The sequence below is a fragment of the Berghia stephanieae genome, chromosome 1, assembly GCF_034508935.2.
Source record: "Berghia stephanieae isolate SIO BIC M18660-M18661 chromosome 1, UCSD_Bste_1.3, whole genome shotgun sequence".
In the NCBI taxonomy this organism is placed as follows: Eukaryota; Metazoa; Mollusca; class Gastropoda; order Nudibranchia; family Aeolidiidae; genus Berghia; species Berghia stephanieae.
Window position 1 is genome coordinate 48,204,809 of NC_088360.1, and position 18,622 is coordinate 48,223,430.

The 18,622-nt window shown below is 36.6% G+C and overlaps 1 protein-coding gene across 1 annotated transcript in view; it reads left to right on the top strand.

Moving 5' to 3' along the window:
* Nucleotides 1-18,322, top strand: part of LOC144976709 (uncharacterized) — a 27,221-nt gene extending 8,899 nt beyond the window's left edge. The window contains exons 3-5 of the mRNA XM_078921070.1: nt 1-892; nt 13,674-13,891; nt 15,352-18,322. The exon at nt 1-892 is cut by the window's left edge and continues 1,162 nt beyond it. Of these exons, the coding sequence (XP_078777196.1) occupies nt 1-892; nt 13,674-13,891; nt 15,352-15,525 (1,284 nt within the window). The 3' untranslated portion in view covers nt 15,526-18,322. The remainder of the gene's footprint in view (nt 893-13,673; nt 13,892-15,351) is intronic.
* The last annotated feature ends 300 nt before the right edge of the window (nt 18,323-18,622 follow it).

The following is an 18,622-nucleotide window of genomic DNA, read 5'->3' on the forward strand; positions in this document are numbered from 1 at the left end:
AGGAAGAGACACTATTCTGGATCAGAGGACGAAAATCGTTCGTCGTCGTCGATTTCCAGTACACCCTATCGGGTGTCTGGAACTGATGATGCTGCAAATGCTATAGAATCGGATCTGAGTATTCAAGTTCCTGTTCCAACCTTGCCGCCATCACTTTCTTGTGATTTTACTCAAACATCTCCGGAGCTTGCATCATCGATCACAAATGCATGCCGCTTCATGGTTGGATTAAATATCGGGAGTTCCGCCGATGAAGTAGAAGAACAAAATAATGTTTGTAAAAGAAGTAGAAACAAAGGCCTTACACAAAGCTCGAGTGCTAATTCGTTTTTGAGAGAAGAGGAAGAACTTTTTCTTGACGACAGCTTGAATGCTGATACACAAGAAGACACTACGGATAGCTTCGATATCGATGAAGGCGATGAAGATGTATTCACCTTCGATATGGACGATATACGAGAATATCAGGAAACGTTTGGTAGAGAAATTGGTGCTACAAGTAATGATTCTCGGTATTCCTATGAGCAACATCATGTGCCTGATAATCACCACCAAAATATTAATTATCATCGATCTCAACTGCAGCAACATTCAGCCCCTGCGACTCCCAAAGCCCCAGCAGCGGTACCACCCCGGATTGTTCTAGATCGTCCGCCCATTAGTCCATCCTCCCGAACAGGTCGTAAAACTGGCAGTAAACCCGTGCCCGTCCGCCAGGGGCGGTGTATTCACGCCCATGTCCAGCTAGCCGGTGGGGCAAGGCTCCCCTGGGAGGAAAGTTCAAACTTAGGAGGAATTGTGTCGTCATCGTCCACTCAGACGCCACATCGGACGAGCCTAATGATTGACGAGATTGTGAGTACACCGGTTGCACTACCAAGTGAAGTTAGAGGTAAGAATGTTATGCATTTCTATCAAAATTGGTAACATTCCAGATTATTCTTTTCTTCCATTTTCCATGTGTATCGTGGCCTTGTCTTGAAATAGGATCCATTAGTTTCCTCTGGTCACGGCCATGGTTTTGAGATATGCATAGAATCAAAGTTCTTTTTAGTGATTAATTAAAAACATATAATTAATCATGAAGTTGAAATATTAATGGAGGATAATGAAGAGGTCTCCTGGGGGAAAATGAAATAAAGCTTTGTGGATCGCATTGGTCGGGACCATCGACATCTATCTTATAATATAGATGTGCTGGTCGAGACATAATCGTGGAGACTTGTTAAACTTTCTTTTATTGTATTTATGTCAACAAAAGACACAACATGTGCACTGATTAGAACAGAACTATGGCTAATGTACAAGTTAACTTGATCACCATCAGTATCAAGACGTTCACCGATAATCATAGCTATAATGATATCAAAATCAGGTTATCAAATCTCTAACACAACTTAACCACATTCGTCATTATTAATTAATCTCTCTCTCTCTCTCTCTCTCTCTCTCTCTCTCTCTCTCTCTCTCTCTCTCTCTCTCTCTCTCTCTCTCTCTCTCTCTCTCTCTCTCATTGGGTGACTTGAATAGCGACCTTCTCTAAACCGCTCTCCTGCCGCTCCCTGGCCTTACCACTATCCCGTCCTCTTTTATCATTCACCCCTTTCTCTCTGACCTTGTTTTGATTAAGTAGAACGCTTTTTAAGTGACGTATTATGATTATTTCTAGCAATATTGCATAATGCTCCAATTGTGGTAAACTGTATATTGTGTTTTGTATGTACGTGTATGTGTGTGTGTGTGTGTGTGTGTGTATGTGTGCATGTGTGTGTGTGATTTTGCTGGTTACGGAGGCGTTGTTGAGGGGGGAGAGGGGAGGGGGGGGGGGGGGTATGAAAGAGTTGTCTGTGTCAAGGTCACACTGGGAATCGAAAATTGCGTAGTTAACTCCAAATGGTAGTATGCTTTGGTGTCGGCTTATGTGCTGTTGATGCTGCTGGTATTGGTGGTGACGGTAGTAGTAGTAGTAGTAGTAGTAGTAGTAGTAGTAGTAGTAGTAGTAGTAGTAGTAGTAGTAGTAATAGTAGTAGTAATAGTAGTGGTAGTAGTAGTAGTAGTAGTAGTAGTAGTAGTAGTAGTAGTAGTAGTAGTAGTAGTAGTAGGCTCTGTTGTTGCTGTTGTAGTAGAGCAGTGTTAGTAACAGCAGCAGCAGTAATATTGGTAGTAGTAGTAGTAGTAGTAGTAGTAGTAGTAGTAGTAGTAGTAGTAGTAGTAGTAGTAGTAGTAGTAGTAGGTGTAGTAGTAGTTGTAGTAATAGCAGCAGCAGTAGTAGTATTAGTAGTAGTAGTAGTAGTAGTAGCAGCAGTAGTAGTAGTAGTAGTAGTAGTAGTAGTAGTAGTAGTAGTAGTAGTAGTAGTCGTAGTAGTTATAGTAGTAGTAGTAGTAGTAGGAGGAGGAGGAAGAGGAGGAGGAGGAGGAGGAGGAGGATGTGATGGCGATAGCATATACTAATATTGAATTAATTACTGTTGAGCGAAAAGAATACAAATTGATGAGAATGTTTATCCACAGTTCATTTTTTATTTATCTTTCTTTAATTTGTGTTACTATTTTGATAATACGAATCAAGTCGTGTCTTAAGACCACGCCCACTTCGCATTCAGATGCAGCCATTGACTCACATTTTCACACTTGAATGGATGCGGCCTAGTTAACCCGTTTCCCGTGGATTGAAAGAAAAGTAAAGGTTGGAATTTGGCGGGAATCGTACAATGTACAAATACGGTATTGAGATTTGTAGATCACATGACTTTAAAATTTCGTATTGATAATCGGTCATGCTAATTTTAGAACACTGTAAATGGAGATTGTAAGGATTGATGTCAAGAGAGAGAGAGAGAGAGAGAGAGAGAGAGAGAGAGAGAGAGAGAGAGAGAGAGAGAGGGAGAGAGGGATGGAAATTTTTTTGGGAATTCCAAACACATTAATGTTGGTTTAACATTGGATGACTTCAGACAAGCAAGTGGTAGCTTCTGATTCTCAGACTCCAAAGTTCTGGATGTCCATCAATATTTGGACCCGTTCATTTACTTCTAGATTGTTTTGAGGGAGTCCTTGGCCTTAGGCATCGTCATTGAGCATTAAGATATGAAGTGAATAGAAAAGTGCCAGAAGACAATAGAGAATAAAAAATTTTTTCGCGGCGGTGGTGGGGTTCGAACCTGCGACCTTATTGGTACGACAACTCCGCCTGGCAGGTGAGAGCGTGGCTCTACCGTGTGAGCTATCAACGAACACAAAAATATTCGTTTCAAACTCAAAGTCATTACTAGATCCCTCTCTCACCCACTTCTTGAGACCGCCGATTCGTTCGTACACCACCATCGCGAATAATTTTGACCAGCAGTAAAGCTTAATAGCCAATATTCTCAACACAAACATATAACATAGAAACGATTGAGACATTGAGTATGCTCCGGTGTATGGGGTGAATTTTTAATTCAGAAAAGTGAGTGGAGCAGGAATTTTTTATTCTCTATTGTCTTCTGGCACTTTTCTATTCACTTCATATCTTGTTGTTACCAACATAAGTGCCTGCTCCACTCACTTTTCTGAATTAAAAATTCACCCCATACACCGGAGCATACTCAATGTCTCAATCGTTTCTATGTTATATGTTTGTGTTGAGAATATTGGCTATTAAGCTTTACTGCTGGTCAAAATTATTCGCGATGGTGGTGTACGAACGAATCGGCGGTCTCAAGAAGTGGGTGAGAGAGGGATCTAGTAATGACTTTGAGTTTGAAACGAATATTTTTGTGTTCGTTGATAGCTCACACGGTAGAGCCACGCTCTCACCTGCCAGGCGGAGTTGTCGTACCAATAAGGTCGCAGGTTCGAACCCCACCACCGCCGCGAAAAATTTTTTTATTCTCTATTGTCTTCTGGCACTTTTCTATTCACCGTCATTGAGCATTGCAACACCGGATAATCCGAACTCAGCGAACGAGACGATTTGGCGAGTCCTGCACACAGAATCTGTGACCCTGAACGCTTCACTCGTACAACTTGTGTAGCATGGTCGTTGTTAGAAAGAATGTAGCGTTTGATATCATTTACTCACTCGAGCTCGAGGCCAGAGAGCATTCTTTTTGTCGATGAAAATGATATTTGCAGATAATATTTGGGTAATGTTATCTGAAAGAGAAGACAAGATATATATATATATATATATATATATATATATATATATATATATATATATATATATATATATATATATATATATATATATATATAATATATATATGTTTAAAAAAAGAAAGAAAAAGAGCGTGTGTGTATGTTTTTGTGTGTATGAGATAGAGAGGGGGGCAAGGAGAGAGAAGAGAACAAGGGGGCAGAGAGGGGCATCGGTGTGTGTGTGTGTGTGTGTGTGTGTGTGTGAGAGAGAAAGAGAGAGAGCGAGTCAGATAGAGTGGGAGGGGGGGGGGGGAGACAGATAGATAGGTAGAGAGAGCGCGCACCACACAAACACACACACACACACTCGCGCGCACAGACACACACAAACACATACTCACAGGGAGAGAGAGAGAAAGAATGAAAGAAAGAAAGAAATAGAGACAGCTAGAGAGAGAGAGAGAGAGAGAGAGAGAGAGAGAGAGAGAGAGAGAGAGAGAGAGAGATGATGTGATTCCTTTTTACAATTAATTTTGTTTTCCGACTTAAACTGCAAATCATTATGTCACAATTGTAACACAACAGGTTGGGGAGGTGTTAAAAGAAGAACGTCAAGTGTTTCATTATAATATTGACGTCAATAATAAATACATACGTGTGACCCAGTTAATCTAATAGTAACAAGGATAGATAGAATGCTTCAAATATTATTGGCTAGTGCTCCCATTCCTGGCATCATCCCCTCCTCCTTAGCCTTTCATCCTTTCTTTTTTTTTTCTGTGCAGCTATGTGATTTTGTGGTATGACACTCGCCATCGGGTCGGAAAGTCCTGTGTTCGAGCCCCGCTCTGAGCGGCGTATGGTTGTGTCCTTGGAGAATTAAAAACAAAATTCCCTTTATTCATCCCATAGAGGAAACTTGTCTCTAGGGTCTATACAAAGGGGAGACTGGAATAACCCGGGCGTCAGCCGCAGTGCAACGCCGCAAATTGAGCTAGGGTGATGTGACTTGCTCAAGGCCACATAGCGCAGCGGGTAATCGAACTCGGTGATTTTCGCGTAAGACGCAAAGACCGTACCGCTGAGCCAAGCTGCCCCAAAGGCTCTCTACTCACATTCTCTTATCGTACTCGTGTGCAAAATGAGTACATGGCCGTTAGCAACGTTGTCTCTGTCGGTAAAAAAAAATATAATATGGCCTATCAGGCGTCAGATCTCATCCTACAGGTTAAGTGTTGCTATTGGCTAGTGATAGTAGATATTGCGATTTATAAAAGCTCAAGTTTTTTGTTGTTATTTGTGTGTGTCTGTGTGTGTGTGTTTGTGTGTGTGTGTGTGTTTTGTTTTTGTTTTTTATTTTGTTTTGATTTTTGTTTTTTTTTCTTCTTTTTGTTTTGTTTGTGTCACTGCCCCATCCTCCCTAAATTACTTTGCTCACTATTAGATAATGTATACTGGTCAAATGGATTTCCTATTCAACCTGACCTTTTACAACCTTGCTTAACTGACGTACCCTGGAAAGACTTGTATTTAAAAATTTGGTCAGAAAACTCGCCCTTCAAATACCGATCGATTTAAATGACCCTTATCTTGGCAAAAACTCTCAAACCAGGGACATGGCGAAGTGGATAATCATCATCATCATCATCATCATCATCATCATCATCATCATCATCATCATCATCATCATCATCATCATCATCTTCGTCGTCGTCGTCATTATCATCATCATCATCATCAAGAAGTAGCTGAAAGAAAACCGATCAGCCAATCTATCATTGATTATTTCAATGTTTGCCCAACAAATTAAAAGTTTTGGACAAAGATGAAAGGCATGCCCAGCAACAGATTACCCGAGCAGTGACCGTGATTGTGTTTATTTCTTACATCAAAATGCCAAGTTGGGCCAACGTTGAATTTTTAATTGAATTACAGAGTCTCTGAAACCGTTGCGCTTGGTTAATAAATAAAACTGGTGAATAGCCGTGTTTCCTGATATTATTATTATTATTATGTGTTATCAGTCGTCGTGGATCTAGTGTACGCCACCAAAGCCTATCGTAAAACTGTGCAGTCAAACATGAACAGTTGGAATTATCGAATTGGATCGAGATCACATCTCAGATTAACTACGCATTGCTCTTCAACAGCTGATTATTCAACAAATACGACCAAAAAAAAAAAAATAAATAAATAAATAAATAAACATGCCCTGCCGATTTCGAGAAGAAGACAAAAAAAAAACGCAGAAAAAGAAAAGACGATGTATTTTTTAAAATACAGAAACAATAATGTTACTTTGTTTGGGTCCTTTTTTTTCCTTTTATGTTTTCATTCAATTTTTTTTTATTGGTAGTAAAATTGCTTAAAATTTTAATTGATAGTTGTTTTTTTTTAATGCGGTTCATCTGTCTATTACATATGCAATTAAATATAAGAAAGCACGATTTATTTTGTTGTTGTTGTTGGGTTGTTTTTTTGTTTTTTTGTTTGTTTATTTTTTTTTTTTTTTTTTTTTTTGGGGGGGGGGGGGGTTGTGGGTTTTTTTTTGTTTTGTTTTTTTTTTTTTTGGGGGGGGGGGGGTTGGTTGTTTTTATGTGTGCTTTGTTTATGGTTTGTGGTTTGTCTTGATTTTGTTTTTTTGTTTGTTTTGTTTTTTGTTGTTTTGTTTTGTTTGTTTTTATTTTGTTGTTTTTTGTTTATATGTATTGCTTGTTTGTTGTTTGTTTCTTTGTTTTGTTTTGTTTTGTTTTGTTTTGTTTTGTTTTACTTGTTATGAAAGCGGAGATTATAACGACATTTACAGTTGAGTCTCTTTTTCAAGAAAACTATGCCTTGATTATCTATACTTACTATGTACAACGACAGCCCGAACATGCGACCTTAGAACACAACGACACGTAATCTTTGCTGGCAATGGCAATGATATCGAATGCAAAGTATAAAAGTGAACATAATATAAGGCGTAATTATATCATTGTTAGCTGCGTTTCCCTATAAAGCTCTGTCATCCATCGTAGTTTGATCCGATTATGTCGTGTAGTAGTAGTTGCAGTTATGGGAGCAACCAATAAACAAAGGATAATGATAATAACAATAATGACACAGCGACTGAAATAATATTGTTCTTTGTTGTCTTTACACGTGTTGCATAATCTATAAAGTTGATATTAATTTTGGAGTTACTATTGTTATTTATATTATATTTAAAATACGTTTTGATTAACCGCTCTTTCGAATTCATAATAGTTTATTATTATTATTATTATTATTATTATTATTATTATTATTATTATTATTATTATTATTATTATTATTATTATTATTATTATTAATTGTTAATATTATTTCAAAAAGTTCTACACTACATCTCTGAGTTCGAATCTCGATATTCTTGTCTATATAATATTTATGCGAACGAAACTGTAATACTGCTTCGCATTAGCACGCCCTCCCCCTTCCCCTGAATCCATATTGAAATCCACGTTTTTTTTATCAAGATGGCACCGATTTTAAAGTCTTGGGCAGCTTTTCTCAGCGGCACGATCTTTGCTTCGTACCCGAAAGGTACCGAGTTCGAATACCCGCTGCGCTATTTGACCTTGAGCAAGTCACCTCGCCCTAGCTCAGTTTGCGGCGCTGCACTGCGGCTGACGCTTGGGTAATTCCAGTCTTCCCTTCGAATAGACCCTAGAGACAAATTTCCCCTATGAGATGAATAAAGCGATTTAAAAAAAAAAATATTTATTTTAAATTTTATCTATTTATTAAAGTGTGTTTAAAAAGCTGACTGTGTAAAATAACTCTGCGATTTTTTTTGATTTTTTTTTTTGTTTGTTTTTGTTATGTTCCTATCCTGTTCGTGAGGTCGTGTATGTTTGCTTGCCCATTATCATTTTTCTGCCATTTTACTGATTATTGGACAGATTCCATGATGTAACCATCTTCTTCTTCTTCTTCTTCTTCTTCTTCTTCTTCTTCTTCTTCTTCTTCTTCTTCTTCTTCTTCTTCTTCTTCTTCTTCTTCTTCTTCTTCTTCTTCTTCTTCTTCTTCTTCTTCTTCTTCTTCTTCCTCTTTTTCTCCATCATCATCCCTATCATCATCAGCATCGTCGTCTTCATCATTTTCATCATCACCATCACCATCATCATCACTACCACCCAGTAGATCCATCACAAACACCACAATCATCATCAACAGGACCTCGATTGCAAAATCCGATCAAGATAGTCATTACCCCAACCAAATCGACCAAATCCAAAATAAATACTGCAGGTGTGTTTATTTATCCTTTCTTTTTTTTTTCCTCGATTGGAATCATCCACCTCTCTAAAACCACCACCCTCCCTCCGTCTTTTTTTCCCTTCCCTATCATGCGTGTCTATTCACGCGAGCGGCAACACAAAACCGTCAGCACTATTTTTAGACGGAGATAGTTTGTTGATAAACAACTGCGTAAGTTTTCTTTCCTCTCGCTTCTCGACCGCGGTTGCCAGTCGCGGGCTGACTGACTTGGCGCGTTGCTGGTTGGTCCAAGAGCTCGATAGCAGCACGCGAGTAGGTCGCGTGACCACGTGAGAGACGAAGTTTTTACGTTTTTGACACGGTCCAGTGAATTCACCACAGCTTTTTTTTTCTTTTTTTTTTTTTTTTTAATGTACTACAAGAGTGCATCATAATAAATGACTGTAGAGGACTGTAGACTACAAGGTTGAATATGCGGCGTAAAAGAATGTTACTTTCCACGATTCAATTCTTTAGATCGTTTGTTACATACGTCATATAATGCTTATCATTATCATCTATGAACACATAAGTACAAGTCACTTATTATAAACGTTATTTATTGATTGATTTATATAATCTGAAATGAAAATTAATAAAAATCGATATCACTCAAAAGACGTAGCATAGTATAAAGCAGAAAGTAAAATGCGAAAGAAAAAAATATTCAAAAGGCCACTCATATGAAGAGAATGTTGACGTGTTGTCACAATCAGAAGAGTTCAATCATTTGAATCTTAGTGGTCATATTTATTTTTCATGCACGAAACTTTTTTTCAGAGGGTTCACATTTTCATTTCTTTTTCTTATGTCTATTTGGTACAATAGAGTAGGTAGTCCCTTGTTGATTGGAAACGTGTATCTTTTCTCTACGTGGCTATGATTAAAAAGAAAAGAAAAGATATCCGATAAAATGGGGTTATCGAAATGCTAACTGATTTTCTTTTGTCTGTAGCGAAGTGATTTCTTTTCTTTTTTTTTTCACAACAAAGTTTCTGTAACTGTTTGTTTGATTTTGTTTTAGATGAAATGTTTTTTTTTATAAAACACGATGAACTTTGGATAATTTATATGAAACGTGATGGCCTCAGTGTTTTAATTTGCTTTTAGATCTGAATTTTGCAGGTTTGAATCTTTATTGTCATGTCGATTTTTTTCTTCTCATGATCTTTATTATTTTTAAAGACGTATGTAGTTATTATCTCCTGTCAGCCGGAACTTCAAACGGACAAAGAGCGTTGAAATTAAACTTTGGAAACCCTTCAAGAGAAAAGAAATGCTATAGACCAGACGCAGATAAAGAGATTTGCATAGAGGGTGCTCTGTTTGTGTGTGTGTTGTGTCTGTGTGTTTGTCTGTAAGGTTTGTACCCACTGCCCTAGATATTAAAACGAGAACAAAGTCCTGTTTAGTTAGTAATGCATACTTATGAAGGCACATGCGTACCTCCTGCATATACGTGTACTTTCTTCGTGGTATCATTTACCTCTTGAATAGACTTGTCTTCACGATGTTATCCAGTTAACTGCTGTACTCTGAAAATACGTATTTAAACATTTGGCCTGAAAACTCGTCCTTCAAATATCGATCGATTTCACTGACCCTCATCTTGGCAAAAACAATCAAACATGGGACCTCGCAAATCCCGGGTTTGAAAGTTGTTGCCAAGATATGAAGGTCATTTAAATCGATCGATATTTGAAGGAAAAGTTTTCTGGTCAATTTTTTAAAATACGCGTTTGTTTGTTTGTTTTTTCTAGAGTACGACAGTTAACTGGTTAATATGATTCACGTAAACCCCCCTTTATCCCCCCCCCCTTCCCGACGTTTGTTTGATGATGAAGACTGTCATAATTTGTATTGCATTCTACGTACTTTATCTCATATTATTTTGAAAGACGATTGTAAAGATAGATCGGAGGTGGGGGTGGGGGTAAATTTATTTACGTATATCGCAGTATATTGTATAGAATAGCGTATGTTATTTATATTTATATGTATATATATATATATATATATATATATATATATATATATATAATATACATATATATGGTGTGTGGTGAGTGTGTGTGTGTGTGTGTGTGTGTTTAAGCGAGAGAAACTAAGAGAGAGAGAAGGAGAGAGACTGAAAATGATAATTAAGAGAGAGGCGAGAAACAGAGAGAGAAGGGGAGAGAATTTGTGAGAATGAGATTGAGAGAGAGAGAGAGAGAGAGAGAGAGAGAGAGAGAGAGAGAGAGAGAGAGTGAGTGAGAATGATATTGAGAGAGTTATAAAGAGAGAAGGAGAAAAAAAGAGAGCGAGAGAGAGAGAGAGAGAGAGAGAGAGAGAGAGAAACCATCTGCAGGCAGACAGTAGGTCAACTTACTGCCTTATCAGTGCAACTTGGTATATTATGCTTCTATCTTCTATAGATAGAACGAAAATGACGTCACTCAGGCCTTTGTTGTTGTTTTTTTTTTGGTTTTTTTTTTGTTGTTGTTTTTTTGTTGTTTTTTTGTTGTTTTTTTTGTTTGTTTTTTTGTTTTGTTTTTTTGTTTTGTTTTTTTGTTTTGTTTTTTTTTTGTTTTGTTTTGTTTTTTTGTTTTTTTGTTTTTTTGTTTTTTTTTTTTTGTTATCCATGTTTGTGAGTAAATCTCACTAAACTACATTAACTAGACTATAAACGTTTAAGGTTACACATAGTTTTGCGTGTTGGTCCATTATACTTCCGGATGGCAATGTTGTGAGTTTCTTAGCCAAGCGCCCACTATCTATAGTATGAAGTATGAACGAAGTTGACGTCACTCAGCTCCTTGTTATTTTTAGGCACCCCGTTGGTGATTTCTTCTCACAAAAAATTATATCAATTGGACTTTTAAATTTAAAGATTACTGACAGTTTTGTGTTTTGGTATCTGAAATATGGCTGGCGGATGTTGTGAGTATTTTACCTTAACTGATAGCAACAATAACATTGTCTTCCAGAGGAAGTCGATGTTATTAAAGCAAAGGGGGAATTGTATTATTGGACCAAGAGACCAAATACGAATATACGTTTAATTTACATAAGTGGAAAAAATGACTTTATTTTAGATACAAAAAGTATGTTAAATGTATCCTCTCAACTAAATTGAATAGATATATCAATACTACCACCCCCCCCCCCCTCCTTTCCAAACCACCAGCACCGCTACCAAGCTGTTGAACACATATTATTGTCACGGCATCAGTGTGGGTCGGTTTTGTATTGTTCTGTTTTTGTTGCTGTTGTTGTTTTTTGTTTTTTTTTTTTTTTTTTTTTTTTTTTTTTTTTTGTTTTTTTTTTTTTTTTTTTTTTTTTTTTTTTTTTTTTTTTTTTTTTTGGGGGGGGGGGGGGGGGGGGGGTTATATTTTGATATTAATAATATGTGGAAAATAATGACTGTCCTCCAATTAAACACTACCCCGATAAAATCGTAACAAAAGGCACCCCATACCTCGTTCGCAATTATCCCATAATTAAACATGCCTTTTTTTTTGTCACATGACTCTTGTTATGGATGAAAACAGCATGGCTATTATTACAGGAGTTGATATAATCGAACTTTCTCAGCTGATATCGGCAATCATTAATTTGGTGCACACCATCGTAGCCATTGTGTTGTGCACTACCGTATGGAATTGTTTTGTCAATGCCATCATTGTGTGTAAAATACGTTTTGCTATAGATAGTATGCGCTTGGCTAAGAAGCTCATAACATTGCCATCCGGAAGTATAACGGACCAATACACAAGACTGTGTGTATCCATGAACGTTTATAGATAGTATGCAGATGACGTCACTCAGGCCTTTGTTATTGTTTTTGCCATCCGCGTTTGTGAGTTGTTCTCACTAAACTGTATTAACCAGACTATAAAAGTTCATGGTTACACAGAGTTTGTGTGTTGGTCCGTTATACTTCCGGATGGCAATGTTGTGAACTCCTTGGCCAAGCGCATTCTATCTATAGTCGGGTTAATACAGTTCAGTGAGCATTACTCATAAACGCGGATGGCAAAAAACAATAACAAAGACCTGAGTGACGTCATCTTTGAACTATCTATTAGACTTTTGTAAACCTCACCCGTTTCCTTCAAGTATTTTAATGTTGGCGCTGCGTTTTAGCTTCTTCTGATAGTTGGGCTGTAGAGTATTGAATAATGAACATATTTAAAAAACAGAAGTAAAAAATAAAGTCATGTAGAAAGAAAAAGGATGCATGGGCTCAAAGGGTATATCGACAACGTATGTGCAAGTTGCCTCGACCATGGAGCCTGTTAACTCACTCAACCCCGACACCGACTATAATATCCGTAGTTTACCCGGGTTACTTTTATCCCATGCCTATAATTTATTACAATTTTCTGAGACAAATTATAGGCAAAGCTAATGTTTTTAGTTTGTGCATGTTAATGGTAGTTAAATAAAACTATCTATGCACATGCTCAATTTTGATACATTTTTTTCAATTTTGAAAAGTAGCAAAAACTCTAGGGTTGAGTGAGTTAAGAGGGCTATGCTATGGACCTATATGGACGTGGATACACATACCTCTCCACCACTCCCTTTTTTTTTCTCTCGGTCAATTCGAGGTCTTGAAAAATAATCTAGTTTCTTATTCTACAGTTTATGACCTAATCCATTGTCTAAAGACGCAATTCGCACCTACTTAAAACGAAATATCAAAATCATCATCTTTATAATAAATAATATCGTATGAATTGAAAAGTTGATTATTTACTCTTTTAAAAAAAGGTTTTTATTGTTTATTTATTTTATAAGAGATTCTCTCTCCATATTTTAGCATCTCTCTCTCTCTCTCTCTCTCTCTCTCTCTCTCTCTCTATCTATCTATCTATCTATCTATCTCTATCTCTATCTCTCTCTCCTCTCTCTCTCTCTCTCTCTCTCTCTCTCTCTCTCTCTCTCTCTCTCTCTCTCTCTCTCTTGCATCATTAAAGGCCTTCTTCTTCTTATTTCTAAAAAGATCTCTTGTAATATGGACATCAGTAAAATGCTCATAAAATCTGACCAGAAACATAAACAAAAATGTTTTTTTAAAAATACAACAAAAATAAAAACTTAACGCAACGCCGAGACTCAGAATGTGTGTGCTAATTTTAGCCTAAATCCATGGATAGTGTATAATGTGATCAGTCTCTCTTTCTGCCCAGCAGAAGGAATGAAGAAAAGCATTTAATAATAGAATTAGTCGCATTCCGTCTGTGAATTTTCTATTCTCATTTTATTTTTTTATTTTTCAGGAACAGCCTTCATGCATCTACGCCGTGGGTCGGTTGATGCGACTGCACTGCTAAGGGATCAGCCTGCACCGCTTCCAGATATCGTCCCATTTGCGCGGGATCGTTCCATGTCAGCGCCCAACTTGCACGATGTTATACTGCGTCAAAGAGCTCAGAGAACGGGCCGTGAGCTCCGTCGTCTGAGCGATCTCTTCCACGAGAATGTCGTCAGGAGACATGTAAGTTGTAAACACGGAGCGTCGCCATCGTTAACATATAGATAGAATGAAGATGACGTCACTCAAGTCTTTGTTATTGTATTTTGCCATCCGCGTTTGTGAGTAATTCTCACTAAACTGTATTAACCAGACTATAAAAGTTTATGGTTACGCCGAGTTTTGTGTGTTGGTCCGTTATACTTCCGATGGCAATGTTATGAGCTTCTTAGCTAAGTGCATACTATCTATAGCTTGACACAAGAACCCTCAAGGACTGGCAGTTTGACGTCATTTTTTAGGTTTGTGTAGCGTCTAGTGAGTTGTCGTTAGTAGAGCTCAAGGAAACAAGTTATTTCATTGTTTGAACTATTGAATACAACTCACGATTTGTTTTCTTTTGTGGCAAAAGACTGGCATTTTGTCGTCATTGTCAGACCGTGGCCTTCGTAAAGTTATGGCCTGATACTGACCAAAAAATGACGTCAAAATGCCAGTCTTTTGCCACAAAGGAAAACATACGGTGAGTTGTATTCAATAAGTCAACCAATGAAATCACTTGTTTCCATGAGCTCTACTAACGACAACTCACTAAGAGGTGCAAAAACCAAATAATGACGTCAAACTGCCAGTCATTTTGGATTTCAGTATCAGGCTATAACATAACGATGGCTATGGTCAGACTATAACTTTACGATGGCTACGCACTGAGCCTGGAAGATGTACTGTGCGGCTATGTGGTCAAGTGGCAGTGGTATGACACTCGCCCCCGGGTCGGAAGGTCCTGAGCGGCGCATAGTTGAGTCCTTGGAAAAGGATTTTTACCTACCTTCTCTCACTCGTACTGAGGTGTAAAATGAGTACCTGGCCGTTGTCTCTGTCTAAAAAAGAAAATGTAATATCGCCTAACAGACGTCATGTTTCGTCCTACATGTTAAGTTTTGCTGTTGGTTAGGGACCCCTTGTAAAGCGCATAGAGCACGTTCTGTGGTCTCAAAAGATGTCCCTTTGATGGTCGACCGCGAACGTTTTGTCCTACTTTAATTTTTTTTTAATCTTTTTATATAATTGTAATATAATTCAGTGCAAGTCCTTTTTTTGTACATTCATGCACTCATTCAATTATGTCACCACCTATGGCCCAGTGGTCTTGCACATCTTCGTTTGGGAATGTTGTGTTTATTAGCAATCGTGATAATAAAAATAATGAAAGCAATAATAATGATAATAATAATAATAATAATAATAATAATAATAATAATAATAATAATAATAATAATAATAATAGTATAATAATAGTAATAATAATAATAATAATAATAATAATAATAATAATAATAATATAATAATAATAATAATAATAATAATAATAATAATAATAATGATGATGATGATGATGATGATGATGATGATGATGATGATGATGATGATGATGATGATAACAATGATTATAATATGTAATATTATTCCTGTCATTTCCACAGTCCATACACCACGAAGACAACCCACATCAGCAATCCTCATCCTACCCTAGAATGGGGCCCTCTTCCATCTTACCGGAGGGTGTTAGAGCTCTGGTCTTCGGTCCTTTCCGATCCCGACGGGGCTCTTCTGTGGACGATGCATCCTTCCTGGAAGAAGAAAACGACGATTCTTGAGGGCTTACATGATCGAGTAGTAACGATAATTGATAATTAAATACGAGTTGCCCTCATAGATAATGATAATATTTATTCTATGATATTATTATTATCATTATCATGACGATTATTATTGTTATTGATATTTGTGGAAACGCGACTTCGAATGATAACACATTATACTAGACATTGTGTGTCGATATGTTTCAGGATTTATGACAAAGCGTGTCTTTGAATTTGACTCGACGAGTGGAACTTCAGTGAAAGTTCATTCAAAATGTTTTGAAATGAGGTCATAACCATTGATTAGTGCCAGACTTCAGAAGGAGAATGGATCTTATGGATTTTTGGACATGGTATGGCACGTGATTCATTTGACATAATATGAGAATGGTTTAAGATTAAGATAGCGAGCAATAATAATACTATTTTCTTTAGAGTCACTATCGTTGACTTATTTAATCGGTTAACTGCCGTGTTCAGGAAAAATATGTATTTTAAAAATTTGAACAGAAAACGAGTTCGTCAAATATCGATCGATTTAAATGACTCTCATCTTGGCAACAACAACAAAAAAAAAAAAAGAGAAAGAAACAAACTCTCAAGCCTGGGACCTTGCGGGGTTTGAGAGGTTTCTCTTTTTTTTTCCAAGATGAGGGTCATTTAAATCGATCGATATTTGAGGGACGAGTTTTCTGGCAAAACGTTTTTTTTTTCCTCGAGCACGGCAGTTAACTGGTTAATGGGTACGAGAAGGCTTTTGATATTTACAGTAATTCTCAATTTATTGCTCAGCCAAACCTTGTACAGGACTCGAGTTTTTTCGAAACGGATAGATCAACATAATGAAAGTTATAGTCTTGGTTAAAATCTGATTGCTTTTTTTTTTTCTTTCCTATTTTAAGAAATTGTCTTCAATATCATAATTTGTCATTTTATTAACATTATTTTAGAAGTTTTCCGGGGCAAGTTTTGCTTTAGACTTGTTTCTTTTAGAGAGCAGTCAGCTTGCTTCTCTATGATTTCGTGCCTGTCATAACATACACGCTTGAAATGCTTTCATTGATCTCAATCCATTTTTTTTACTTGTCTGTTAATATTTTTACTACCAAACTTTCCCCTTTCTCTGAATTATTTTGGGGAGTTTGCTCGTTGATAATTGAGTAATAACCTTTGTTAATTTTTGCTGAACTCAAATGAATGATCACTATTTCGCTCCTTCCCCATTTCCTTGAAAGATATATTATTCTTTCTTAAAATTAATACTCGCAAATAACGTTACAAGCAATTGTTATAGAGATGAATGCATCATTGTTATAATTCTGTTGCTCTCTGCAAAGCACTCAAAGATATTATGCTTTCTCCATAAGTGTCCTTTTTGTGTACATAAAACTACTACTTTGTATTTAATGTGTGATATTATTGTCTCTTTTTTGAATTAATTATATTCTTTTTTTCTTCTTTTTTTTTATTGTCGTTGCTTCTCTCTATATTTTGCATGTTCACAAAAGCTTTGAATCAAAAGTACTATTTTCGTGTGAAGGCTTTGGCCACATTAACACCGATCACGAATAAGTCTATTCAGAAACGATATTTGAACGTAATGTGCGTTGAATGTTACATTAAATTTCCTAGTATCTCTTTATAATATAACATCAACAGTACTGTCCAATCTAACCGCGTCTGTAGCTCAAATTACTTTTTAACACAATTTAAACGACCAGTCCTATAGAATCAATTAATGCACCAATTGTAAACCTGACCTTTAAAACTCAAATAAATGTCAAATCCTTAAGGTGTGATCGATTTATGGGCTGTTTAATCAGATCTTTGTAAAGTGTTATACCTTTTTCCGGTTAATGCAATTTGGTTTCCCCCCCCCCCCCCCCCCCTTTCACCCCAACTCCATCCCCCCACCCTCTCCCCCACACTTTATTTCTATTTTGGTACAACGGGTACATCATGATTATTTTGTCCACAAAGATGTTTATCGTGATCTGCCTGTACATATTGTGATTTGCCATCACGTATATTTAACGTCATTTGTGCTTTAAAATTCTATATTATACATACTATTATGCAATTCAGATAAATTTAAGTCAATGTTTTGAAGTATTCTTTAAAACCTGCTTGTTTTAAACTATTGTACGTTAAGAGTTTTCAATTGTTCACCTTTACGTTTATTTTATTGTTTTAACAAAATGATGTTATAATATACTATCTATATTATTTATTTTTTTTTTTTTGGGGGGGGTTGATTTGTGTGGGGGTTTTTTTTCTTTCTTTCTTTTTTTGTTTTGTTTGTTTGTTTTTTTTGTTTGTTTTTTTTGTTTGTTTTTTTTTTTTTGGGGGGGTTGTTGTTTTTTTAAGTTTATTATTAAGTTTAGCTAATGTATTCTAATGTCACTCATATTTGATAGTCTTCTGACGCCTTAAGACAGATGCGTATTCCGTTCCTTGTTTGTTGAGTGCCGAACTCTGGAAAAACACGTATTTAAAAATCGTGCCTGAAAACTCGTCCTTCAAATATCGATCGATTTAAATGGCCCTCGTCTTGGAATAAACTCTCAAACTAAAGGACGAGTTTTCTGGTCAAATTCTTAAATACGTCATTTTTTTTTTTTCAGAGTGCGGCAGTTCACTAGTTAATTTTATTGTGTTTGCATTTAGTTTTAAAGTTTGCATTTGTTAAGATGAACGAGAATACAACAATGTACACTGCAATGAATTTAGATTAAGGTTTGGATTTCATTGCATTTAAAGTAGGGTAACGTGACTTTCAAAATTTACATGTTTATGACTATTACAAAAGAAAGTGAAAGAATTTGCATTCGTTTCTTGTTTGTTTGGGGGGGGGGGGGTTGTTTGTTTTTGTTGTTGTTTATATGTTGAGTTTGTTTGGGGTTTGTTTTTTTTTGGTGAGAGAGATGGTTTTCCAATATAACTCTCCTACACCACTATACTTTCATATAACTAAATCCATCGTAAACAGGAGAAATATATGTATTCAAGGTCTCCTTTTGTTCCTATCTTGTAGCTGAAGATTTTGTCCAGCTGTTTGCTTTCCGCTTTTAACAATTATAAGAGATATTAGTCACCATCGATCCTGGAAAAC